The 12,816-nt window shown below is 32.8% G+C and overlaps 1 protein-coding gene across 3 annotated transcripts; it reads left to right on the top strand.

Annotated features, from left to right (window-relative positions):
• The first annotated feature begins 5,780 nt into the window (after positions 1-5,780).
• Positions 5,781-8,696, top strand: LOC114759306 (pentatricopeptide repeat-containing protein At3g46790, chloroplastic-like). 3 transcript variants are annotated; one of them, XM_028948471.1, is made up of 3 exons: positions 5,781-5,905; positions 6,133-6,280; positions 6,512-8,696. In XM_028948471.1, the coding sequence occupies exon 3, from the start codon at positions 6,605-6,607 to the stop codon at positions 8,576-8,578; it is 1,974 nt and encodes a 657-aa protein (XP_028804304.1). In that variant the 5' UTR covers positions 5,781-5,905; positions 6,133-6,280; positions 6,512-6,604; the 3' UTR covers positions 8,579-8,696. The 3 variants fall into 3 exon arrangements, with proteins under 3 accessions (XP_028804304.1, XP_028804305.1, XP_028804306.1); XM_028948472.1 differs by lacking the exon at positions 5,781-5,905 and adding an exon at positions 5,932-6,008; XM_028948473.1 differs by lacking the exon at positions 5,781-5,905 and having other exon boundaries at positions 6,024-6,280.
• The last annotated feature ends 4,120 nt before the right edge of the window (positions 8,697-12,816 follow it).

Here is a 12,816-nt window from a genome sequence, read left to right as displayed (position 1 = left end):
GCTATTCCATCCTCTTCCTCTTCTCTCCCACGGGTGTTTGCTGTTACAATTGCTTTCGCTGTTCTGCTACCTTGCTTCGCAGGAAGGGTTCGTTTGATCCTGGGGAGTGCCGCTGCCTGTTACACCGAGGGGTTGCGGAATATCTCTCAAGGACAGTGTCCTTGTGACGCGACTCGAACCGGATTTGCTATTCCTCATTTGCTGCCGCCAACATAGCTATCCCTATGTTCGTAAGGTGAGTAAACTGTTTCACAATGACCGCAATGGTAAGGGTGGATCCTTAAACATTTATAGTTGATGAAAGTTCTCCCCTGTTCTTTCAAAACCGCTAAAAGAATTGAAGCGGTTGACCTTGGGAAGAAATTCATGAAAAGCACGTTACCATCTTCCTATGTTGCAATTTAATTCTATGAAAAACTAGAGTCCACCCTTCATTGTTAATATTACAAATCAGAGATGTCATGAACATAGTTGAAGGTAGTTTTTAAACTGTTCGACTTTCTACAAAGGCAAGTGATGAAAAACCCAGTGTCTCTCAGATTTTCCTTACAAGTTACAACCGCGAAAGTATCAGAAACAATTTCTGCATGCCTCTTTCTCCAAATGATGTTTAAGAGAATGACAATATCCTTAAGCAGGTATGAGTGATCATTCATGCGCAATTTAACGAAAGTATTATTCAGCTATTAGAAGAAGTTCGGAGAATTAAGATCATCAAATTTGATATTAAAACATTCAAACCCAACAGCTCCTGTGAAGGGACGACTGAAGAAAAGGTGCTCAATGCATAAGCCAAATAAGCACAAGCCGGATACACAGCGATGGTGTGCACGCAGGATGTCAATATGTTAGGATAGATGAAAAAAGAGAATAACAGGAAGAAAGAGGAGGGAAAGGAGAAAAGACAGATGGAAACCAGGATATAGCTCCAAGGAGACTTAAGATATTTCAGTAATACTTTCTGATGTCCATAACTGAAATAAGACAATACTATCTCCAGTCTTTAATATAAGAATTCATTTGATTTTGATTTTAGTCTTAAATATAAGATCTCAATCCATTTTGTCTATCATATTTATCTATTTTTTTTAAGATAGTCATTATAATAATTATAGTTCTAACCAATATACTTGATTAGTAAGGTAATTTAAGAAAGACAATACCTAATTATTACAAATAACTAACTCAACAAGCTTCTTTAATTTACCTAAATTAGTCAACTAATTCTTATATTAAGAACTGAAGATAATACATTTAATAGCCTAATACATCAATTACTAGTAACTATTTTAGTCTAGAAACTGACATAAACTAACCTTATCCAAACATAGAAAACTGATGCAATAATAATAAAGCATAATTAAAGTAAAAGGCTATCAATTACTACGTCCCCTCCTAGAATAAATCAACAAGGGTCGTTTGCTCCTATCACAGTGGAAGGCAAAGCCTTATGGAGAAGCTTCCATTTAAAATAAAAAAAAAAGAAGCATACTTTAACAGGTAGAGATATAGACTACAAAACTTTCCAAAATGGATCATTAATTTTACATAAAGGTTGTCTTAGGCACAAAGAGAAACCGTCTTTGATAGAGTAATGGGAAAATTAATCTCTTCGTTCTTGATTTTTAATTTAGTTATAAATCAATTTCTTAATTATGAGTCCGTACAACTCAATCTCTCAATTTTCAACTCGTCTGTAATTCAATACTTTATCTTTTCATTTTTGAATGGTATTATCCTTCTCATCAGTAACTCATCCTGCATGGCAAAAATTTTCTTCCACCTTAGCTCCACGTGGCATGTAATCTTGGTTTCCCATCTCCTTCGCATGCTCTGTCCTGACTCCGCTTTTCAATCCAGTGAAGAAACAGAGTAGGAGGAATTACAAGAGGCAGGAGCAGTGGAAGATGCAGTGATCAACATTATAGGTTGGCCTATGCGCGCGAAGGAAACTAGAGGAACAGCCGAGTTCAAATTAAGGGGGTGTTTGAATAGAAACTAAACTATGGTTTCAAAAGTGCTTTTACGGATTACGAAGTAAATATGTGGAGGAGGTTACCTCGTTTTGCGAAAAAGTGATTCTGAAACCGTGGTTTTGGTTTTGCCAAACACCCCCTAAAGCAGCTTGTTGTCAATTCTGGGCTTGACGCGAGGCAAGCTTCAGTGCAAGCTTCGGCGAATCAACCAATGGAGGTGGCTGACCCTAATATTCATGAAATAATAGGAAATTAAAAAAAATCCGTTTAGTATGAGAAAAATAAAAAGAAGGAAAGGGGAGGAAAATTTTTAATAAGTTTAAATTAAAATATTTAAAAGAAATGGAGTTAAAAACTTTAAATTAATTTTTTATTATTCTTTTTTGTCACTTGTTCTTTTTATTAAAATGTTAAAACCACAGTAATTTAATTTTTTAAATAAAGCTTCTTAAGATTTTACTTCACTTATCTAAAATATCTCATCTTTACTAGAAGATATCACAACCTTTTGGAATCACAGTCGCCATTGTTATTCTCTTCTTACTCTCAACCTTCTACACCACCATCCGAGCCACTTGCAAAAATGGTTCTTTACTTGCATAGACAAGATTGCCTTCGGTTAAAGCCTTTTTTTTTAATTTTTTTTTTAATTTTAGTCAGAATCTAGTTGGTTTATGTACGGGCACACTGATTTCATGGCATTGAGTAGGAAGCCGATTCATTTGGGCATTGCTTACAATTTTGGTTCTCCGGTTTTTCTTGGATCTGGCAATGGGCATCGGTTCATTCTGGGAAAATTATTACGGAACAGGCTAAGGAACGTGAGGAACCAAGATTACATGCCACGTGGAGCTGAGTTGGAGGAAAATGTTCGACGTGTAGAATGAGTTATTGATGAGAAAGATAATAATAATTTTAAAAAAAATGAAAAGATTAAAAGACTAAGTTATAAAGGAGGCAAATATTAACGGACTGAATCACACCGAAGCATAGTTACAATACCAAGTTATATAACCAATGAGGATTGAGTCTAGCGAAAGGGGTTAGTCTCTCACAAAGTGATGAACCAAGGTTCGAATCTCTGTTGGGAGAGGTGCCTACGTTTAGTGTTCGACAGTGCCTTGAATAGGATATCACCTCCAATAGGAGGATACCTATGTTTTAGTTAAAAAAAAAAAAACACCGAGTTACAAGTGAGTTAATTTTTCTTAGAGTATTTATCATATTTATTACTAGCTTAGATCATTCGATTAAAATTACATTAGGGGAAAAAAGTGGGGGACTTAAAATTACATTTACAACATTAGATGGATACATAGAGTGTACAGGTTGACAAGTCCATTTGATAGGATCCCAGCTATACATGTTATACATTAAAAGATTAACAAATTCATAAGGAGATTCCCCCGGGGGGGGGGGGAACTAATCCAGATTGTATGCTACCGTAAATGGTGGTTGAGAGGTATATTTCCACTTTCCATTTAAGATGATTAAGAATAATTATCCACATGCTTGGCTCTTCCTGGCTATATCCAAAAAGCATTGTGTTGTATGGTTACCTGTGGTTTTGCCTTTTCCTTCAGCAGAAGAGTCAGTTGGGAAAAATAGGGGTGCTGGTGTTAGTTTGGTTTTTTTTTTTTTTTCCTTTTGGGCCAAATTTTTGTTTCTCTGCCTTGTCTTAAGCAGCATGTTTTGGGCTAGTTGAATTCACATGTTTCTTTTAAAATCTACCAACAAATGCTGGCGGTGTTTTTCTTAAATTTTTTTTAAGAATTTTATATTTTATTTCTTATACATATATTACCATATAGGTATATAATATTATCATTTAAATTTAATTATTATGTTGCTGGTTCAATCAAATGATTCAACCGATCTGAGAGGTTGAATCATAACTCATTGTCCTATTCCATTCAATGTTCGGTCTGGCTTTCAAAACATTGGTTTTAAGTACCAATATTTTGTTTGAGTTCAGTTTATTTTTTTCCTTAAAGTTATCTATAAAAACTGGTTTGAAGAATTAATTACGCATGTTTCTGAATTCAACCATATGTTTTCATACATAGAAATTACCTTTTCTAGATTTTAGGGACAATGGGCAATTAATTTTCCATATATGTATTTATGGAAAATTTTTCTTTTTTTTTTCTATAGGATAATTGTATGGAAAAAAATAGTACTGCCAATTAATCAAAATTGTGGGAAAACACTTGGCAAAATTTTTTTGGAAAACATAATTTACGGTACGTATGTGGAAAATGAGCTGATATAAACGGAAAAAAAAAGATGTACAAAAAATAAACTACCACGATTAAAAGACCATTTTGGGGCAAAAGGACGAAACCAAAAAACAAAAGAAGAAGCCTGATACTAGCATACAGCGGATGCGCGGACGCGCAAAATATCAGGAGCAGGGAGAGGCGATATCAGCCCACAAATATCTGGAAAAAATCATAACGTATTATTATTATTTGAACAAAATTCTGATTAAGGAATATAAGTTATTACTCGTCTTATCCTAAATATAACATCCTTATACTAGTGTATATAAAAATCTTATATTTAAGACCAGAAGAGTAGATTTTATGACGAATATATAAAAATAAAATCCAAATTTTATATAATGAATCCAAATTTTTATATGAATGAATGAAAACCCAAACTTCTTTAAATCATCGCGGGTCACTGGGCAAAGATTATAACTCAAACTTGTTAAAGCTTCTCACTGTCATGTCATCACAAACACCTCCCCATGTATTACGGTATGCTACCTTAGTATAATAGCCCATCTAATTTTTATTTTAATCATAAATATAAAATTTCAGTCTATTTTGTCTCTCATATTTAGCTTTTTTTAAGTTAGTTTTTGTAATAATAATGATTCTAACTAATACACTTGATTAAATAGGATATTTTAGGAAAGATAACACATATTTATTACAAATAATTAACGTAATTAATTTTTTTAATTTATTCAAATTAATTAACTAGTTCTTATATTAATGACTGAAAGTAGTAATATATTTTGTTTAAAGTATTTAATTTTTTCACTCAATGTTCCTAACTAAATACATACTTTTTAACTACTTAATCAAACTCTTCTAACTAATTATTTTTAAGGAAGGAAATTTTGATATTTTATAAAAAATAATTAATTTTATTAATTTATGAAAAGTTGTTAATTGTTGTTATCATGCGTTTATAACAAGAATAAGGTAAAAATATACTTTTATTTCTTAAAATTTATAAAAGATTTTAGTTTGATCTTTTAATTTTAAAAAATATATTCTTAGTCTTTCAATACGAAAATTATTAAAAAAAATGATGTTGAGATTTTAAATATTAATAAAACATGATCAACTATCAACATATTAAGTTTAATTTTAAGAACAATCATGATTATTGTAAAAATTGTTATTAAGACTAATAATTTTAAAATTAAAAAATTAAAAAAATATTTTTTAAATGTAAGAGGCTAAACTGAATTATTGTATAATGTTAAAATATACTAAATGTATGCTTTATTCAAAGAGCATGATAATACTCTTAATATTAGTTTGGAATGATTTATAAACAGTATTGTTTCACATTCTATTCACAAATTTACAACAGTGTTTTGTTATTATTATTGCTACTACTTCTGTTATCATTGATTTACTATTTAATTAATGGCTCTGGTAATAACATCTCTATTCACTCTTAATAAAATTAAGCCATTTTCATCCCTTCAACCGATTTGAATTTTTAAGTTTCAGTTCATTCTACATTTTGCAATGTTTTTTCATTGGTAAAAATAAGGAAAGAAAAGCAATTTTCCGCTCAATTTGCTGGCAGCAGAGGGAATTTCCATTGCCATTGGCAGTCAGCAGCAGAAGCAGCAGCATCGGAGAGTGAACCAGCTGCGCCTTGCTCTTCCACTGCCCCCTCAGGTGTCGTAAAACCCTAATTTGTTACTTCTTTCCCTTCTTCTTTTGTTTAATTTTTATCTTTCTTCATCTTGCGATTTTCCATCTCGGGGTTCAATTTCTATTGGTAAGCTATCTCCGTACTAGCCTATGGAATTTTCTTCTGCTTTCAGTATTCGACGCCCACTTTTCCTCCCGACTGTGTGTTACTCGTTCTCATTTGGTATTTACTCTTGTATGAATCTTTTCAGCTATACTGAGGCTGCTTTTGGACTCTGTTAAGTGAACGAGGTGATGAATCCCTCGCTTTTGGTTTATCTTACGCTCGCGGAGAAATAATGGTCTCTACGTCTATGAAAATAAATAAATAAGCCAGTGACAGTGTATGTTGTTCCCGAGGTAATGGCGGTAGATTCTAATTGTTTTCTGGAGTATATTTCATCAGCTGTTATGGTATATTCGAGCTTCCTGCTTCGTCTGTTATATGTACCTCAGGTTTTTTGGTAAACAAAATTAATGAAAGAAATTTGCTTGCAAGGGATGATGGATTTTATCTTGGATTTTTTTTGGGTAATTTTCCCTAATCTTATGGCTGGAATGTGTTTAAATTTAGTTGTTTCTCTTCTGTAGCTGCCGATCCAATCAGACACCCCAGGAAAATATAGCTGTAGTAGGAGCCTGAGGAGCTTTTCCTGGAGAACGAGTGCATTGAAATTGTGTCTCATGTGGGTGCTTCAAAGTCCATACAGTGTTAGGCAAGTTCACTTTAGCAATCATCTTCACTATAGCCCTTATAGGCGTTGCTATTCAAGTCCACCTGTCTGCTTTATCTCCCCTTCAAATCCAATTACAAAAGGCGGCAAAAGCAATGACCAATTGATTCAATCATTATGTAAACAAGGAAGCCTCAAGCAAGCCCTCCAGGTCCTTTTTAAGGAGCCCAATCCATCTCAGCATACATATGAACTTTTGATCTACTCTTGTGCCCACCAGAACTCGCTTTCTGATGGCCTTGATGTTCATCGCCACCTCATTGGCAGTGGCTTTGACCAAGACCCATTTTTAGCCACTAAACTCATCAATATGTATGCTGAATTAGGGTCTATTGACCATGCACGCTGGGTATTTGATAAAACTCAGGAAAGAACCATATATGTCTGGAATGCACTCATCCGTGCACTAGCTATGGCAGGTCATGGTGAGGAGGTGCTGTATTGGTATAGTCAGATGAATTGGGGTGGGATCCCGTCAGATAGGTACACATATACTTACGTGCTCAAAGCTTGTGTTAATTCAGAGTCAACAATCTTTCCTCTCCAGAAGGGGAAGGAGATTCATGCCCATATTCTGCGACATGGCCATGAAGCTCGTGTTCATGTTATGACAACTCTGCTGGATATGTATGCTAGGTTTGGTTGTGTATCAAATGCAAATTCTGTGTTTAATGCCATGCCTGTCAAGAACTCAGTCTCATGGAGTGCTATGATTGCATGTTATGCAAAAAATGGTGTGCCCATGAAGGCTTTGGAGCTTTTTCAAGAAATGGTTCGTGAGGAACGTGAGTCAGTTCCAAACTCTGTGACAATGGTAAGTGTGCTTCAAGCTTGTGCAGCTCTTGCTGCTTTGGAGCTAGGAAAACTGATTCATGGGTATATTCTTAGAAGGGGTCTTGATTCAATCCTGCCTGTTCTTAGCGCCCTTATAACAATGTATGGAAGATGTGGTAAGCTTGAATTGGGGCAACATGTGTTTGATCAGATGAGAAAGCGAGATGTTGTTTCATGGAATTCTTTGATATCAAATTATGGGATGCATGGTTTTGGAAGAAGGGCTATCAAGATTTTTGAAAAAATGACCAGCCAAGGAATTTCACCGAGTCCCATATCATTTATAAGTGTTTTGGGAGCTTGCAGCCATGCAGGCCTTGTCGAGGAGGGGAAGATTTTATACGAGTCTATGGTAAGTAAGTATGGGATTCATCCAAGTATGGAGCATTATGCTTGTATGGTGGATCTTCTTGGCAGAGCAAACCGGTTGGATGAAGCAATCAGAATTATAGAAGATTTACGCATTGAACCAGGACCCAAGGTCTGGGGCTCCCTGCTTGGATCTTGTAGGATTCACTGTAATGTCAAATTTGCAGAGCGAGCCAGCAAAGCGCTTTTTGAGTTGGAGCCTTGGAATGCTGGCAACTACGTTCTTTTAGCTGACATATATGCTGAAGCTAAGATGTGGAATGAAGTAAAGAGAGTAAAAAAGCTTTTGGAAGCTCGTGGGCTGCAAAAGATTCCAGGCTGCAGTTGGATTGAAGTTAAAAGGACGATATATTCATTTGTCTCTGTTGATGGGACAAACCCGCAAAATGAACAACTCCATGCTTTCCTACAGAAATTGTCGAGTGAGATGAAGGAGCAGGGTTATGTTCCGCAGACAAAAGTTGTTCTTTATGATCTTGATGAAGAAGAGAAGGAGAAAATCATATTGGGACATAGCGAAAAGCTTGCTGTTGCTTTTGGACTCATCAATACTGCTAAGGGTGAAACTATTAGGATCACTAAGAATTTGAGATTATGTGAAGACTGTCATTCTGTTACAAAATTCATTTCAAAGTTCGCTGATAGGGAGATTCTTGTTAGGGATGTCAATCGTTTCCACCACTTCAAAGATGGGGTATGCTCTTGCGGCGACTACTGGTAGTTCTCTGTAGAATTTTATGCAGTAGAAACGCCCAATAAATTAGTTCCCATATTGTCAGAGAAATTTTATGAAGGTATAATTTAATATACAGCGAGAGCTCCGTTTGTTGCTGATTATTTTTTTTTTAAAAACAAAAAATTAGCCGTAGTCTGATGCTGATTCAGTGCATTTATATAATTTTACTCTTTTTTTTTTTGGGAAAGCAGAAAGCAGTTCAGTTATACAAAGTGTAATATAACTATCGAGTTTAGGCCTCTGCGTTATTCCGCATTAGGTTTAAAGCGTTGCATTCAATAATGGAGTACAAAATACTGGAGGCATGATTTTGTTTCAAACTATATGGCGAGCCCCATTGTTTGAGGGTGTAGCTGATTATTTTTTTCTTCTATTTGTTGGTAAAAATTGCATATGATCCTTAAAAAGAATTAAAAAAAAATACTAATGGCTAAAACATTTTTCTATTAAAACTCGAAATAAAAAACGTCTATGTATTGCGTCATGAGGGGCGAGAGACCCAGATGATCTTATACCATACCATGAAAATACTGTAATTTGCACGGTAAATGTGCGTAAGTTGTGATTCTTGTAAAAACGAGTTCCCTTAAAAATGTATTGGGGAATGTTCGTTTTCATGGTTCTACCGTAAAAACATGGTTTTGTGGCTTTTAATTTTGAATTAGCTTTTTAGTAGTGATTTTATAATCGTATGTGTTTTATGGGAAAGTGCTTCTCAGGATAAGCCTGCAGCAACTATAGTTTAGGCCAAAATCATAGTTTTGGACTCAAAATCATGATTTTAGAAGAAGTGAATCCATTTTACTTCTAACTTAAATTGAAGAGTGTCAGAGTGCTTGGGAGAGTAGATCTCAACGATAACATAACTTTAACACCCATCAATTATTTTTTTATAAACATATTTAATCTTTTATTTTATAAATATATATATACACATATTAATTATTAATTAATTATATTATCTTATATATTATTAATTATGTTGGTAAAAAATATATTATCAACAATTTTATTCCTTCAAATTAAAATATATTATAAAATCTATCTTTTATGTAATTATCATATTAACTTATGTCTTTTTTAGTAATTTGCACATATAAAAAGTACTTCTGATAACAACTATCCAAATACTCTCACTTTATCAAAATCACTTTTTTACAAAATATGTTCTCTCAAGAATTTATTTTCCAGAAACTATTCTCCAAACCATGATTTGATTTCATGCAAACACATCCTAAAAATACAACTCTTTTTAGGAAAAAAAAAACACACACACACACAGGTCTTTTTTCTACCAACAACAAGTAGGAGTATTCAATTTGTCCCGTCCCAGTCCTTATGAGTTCACGACGGGACGGGATGAGGTAACAAAATTTTGAGATAGGACAAAAACGGGACGAGACGTAGGATGGGGTCGTCCCATCCTATCCTTTTTTTAAAAAAAATTATTTATTAATAATTATTATTAGATTATTCAATTTACTTATTAGTAATAACTCTTACTTTTATGGTATTTTTAGCTCTTAAGTTATAGTATTATCTCGACAAAATCTCCTTTCTCAATAGAATAATTCATAAAGTCATTATATAGTGTTTCTTTTATGGTATTTTTTTTACAGTATTGTTTTTACACCTTTTTGATACTGTATAATTGAGCTTTCTACATAATATTTTTTTACAATATTTTTATTTTTAGAAGCCCAATAAAAAATAAGTATTGTAACATACAAAATTCATATAAAAATTATAGTTTTTTTTTTAAAAAAAGGGAAGCGGGACGTCCCGGTCTCGTTCAGGGGACAAAATCCTTGTCCTATCCTTGTTCACTAGGACAGGCCTGTCCTGGTCTTGTCTAGTCCCGTGAACACCCTTAACAATTGACTGTAATAAAACTAGTTTTATATTCAGTTGGTGCAGTGTTTGGGAGGGGGAGAAGTAGTCTATGAGTATGATAAGTTAGTTTGTAAATTTGGGAACTGTTTGTCATAGCTTTTGACCAATTTGACTTATAAGTCAAATTGGTTTTTTAAACACAATTGCAAAAGCACCTAAAGCTTACTTATAACTTATGCAAAAGTAACTTTTTAGAATTAAAAGACATTTTTGCCCTTATATCTATGTTGTTCTTATGTTTTTCTCTATATATTCCTTATAATTTCCAATCAGTTTTTACTTGTTTATTTTTAATATTTTAAAATAATTTTTAACCATTGTTATAATATTTTTAATTTTTAATATTATTTTTTTATATTTACATAAATTATACAGAGTATATCATCTAATTAATTATGTAAAATTATTTGGTTCAAAAATTTTCATTTCTAATTTAAATATATTTTATTAATTAAATACAACTTTTTCATATTATAATAATTTAAAATTATTATATTTTGTAAATTCATATTTTTAATCATTTTTATTATTTAATAGAAGTTATATCCATTTTAGTCATTCTATAGACTAACCTTACTCATTCAATCATAATCAAAACAACTTTTTCACTTTACAAACTAACTCTTATAAAAGTCAATCTAAATACAAATTACACTATCCAATTTAACTTTTACTCAATCTTATATTTTTTAAAAAGTTAAATTGAAAATATGTTACTTTTTCTATCACTAATCCAAACAGACCTATTGTTACTTGTAAAGCATAAAGATTAAGAATTTTGAAAGCTCGTACGATTGCCAATTTGTCATAAAGCATTTTAATCAATTGCAAAAGTTAAGTCCTAGTTTAATTAGCACTTCAATCTTCTCTGTCTTACCCAAGTTTTGGATGCGTAAAACACGAACATCTTATTTGGTATGAAACATTTAAAAAAAAAAAGTAAGAATTGAAATTGAAATTTAGAAAATTTATTAAAAGAATGTTTAGTGTGAAAAATTGCTTATTATCTGGGATTGGGTAAACTGATGAAACTAAGATGAGGAAATACCACAATTTCTCAATTCCACCTTTATTGTTTGCCCAATTTCAAACAACATTTAATCCTTCATACTAAATACTGTTTTAATAATTTTTTAAATTTCAAACATAGTCCTTAATTCTCACTTTCAATATTTCATCAGAATCAGAGTATTTGATTCAACAAATGATCCAATCTTGAAACCATTTAGCTGCAGCTTCTACCGAAGATAAGCAATCAGATTGCACCAAAACATAACGAAGATCAATGGTTCTAGACATTAACAAAACGATTCTGAGCCTTACTCCTTTAGGCTTCATTTGGTTCAATGGAGGGGAGGGGAAAGGAAGTCATGGTTTTGTTTGGTTAGAGGAGAGGAGAAGGGAGGGGAGATTTCTTGTTTGGTTCATAAGGGGAGGGGAGGAGAGGTAATTATAAATTGACAAATATGCCATTTTCTCTATATTTAAACTGATTTATTTTTTATTACAATATTTATATCAAAATTATTATTTCTTAATTTATCAATTTCAAAAAAAACCAATTATCTCACTTACATGTGATAAAAAATGATAAAACTAACAAATTATAACACGCATGTTATGATATGTACATATTAATATATGTGCATGTATCTGATATTATAATACAGACATGCTATGATATATAATTAAATATGTTACGATATGCATATATTAATATATATGATTATATTATAATTATAATTTTATTATTATCATTATCAAATATTATTAGTGGCTAAAAAGAAAAGAAGTGAAAAAAAGATTCTTAATAAGATGAACAAACTTGGAATATTGAAAGTTAATATGGGTAGTTTGGTAAACATTAGATATAATATTTCTCTCATCTCCAAAAAAACCCTATTTGAGGGAGTATGAGGAAAGGGGACCAAGAAAATTTCTCCCTTCTACCTCTATTCCCAACGAAACACACTTATCTCCTCCTTCCCTCCCCTAACAACTTTCCAACCAAACAAAGCCTTTAGGTGCTCTATGCCCAACTGCTTTAAATGTGACTCTCTTGCAATTATTCAAGGAGTGTTTCATCTTCTCTCTTTCGCAACATTAGCTTTTGAGATCTCTAGTGACAGAGCAAACAGCATCATTATTCATGCTTCAGAATCTAAGTTTTTCAGCTTTGTAAAGAGGTGGGATAATCTTCCACACAAGTATAAAAGACAGGGGCCTTGTTATTGTTATGGTACAAGTAATCATGGTTTGTTACTGAAAGAATTTCTATGGAAGAGTCACATTTGCAGCTGAGCTTCCCTTGCTCGTTATGTGCTTCCATG

Source organism: Neltuma alba, unplaced genomic scaffold, assembly GCF_004799145.2.
Source record: "Neltuma alba isolate B1F8T4 unplaced genomic scaffold, ASM479914v2 tig00010816_pilon, whole genome shotgun sequence".
Classification (NCBI taxonomy): domain Eukaryota; kingdom Viridiplantae; phylum Streptophyta; class Magnoliopsida; order Fabales; family Fabaceae; genus Neltuma; species Neltuma alba.
This window is presented reverse-complemented; position numbering and strand designations above follow the sequence as displayed.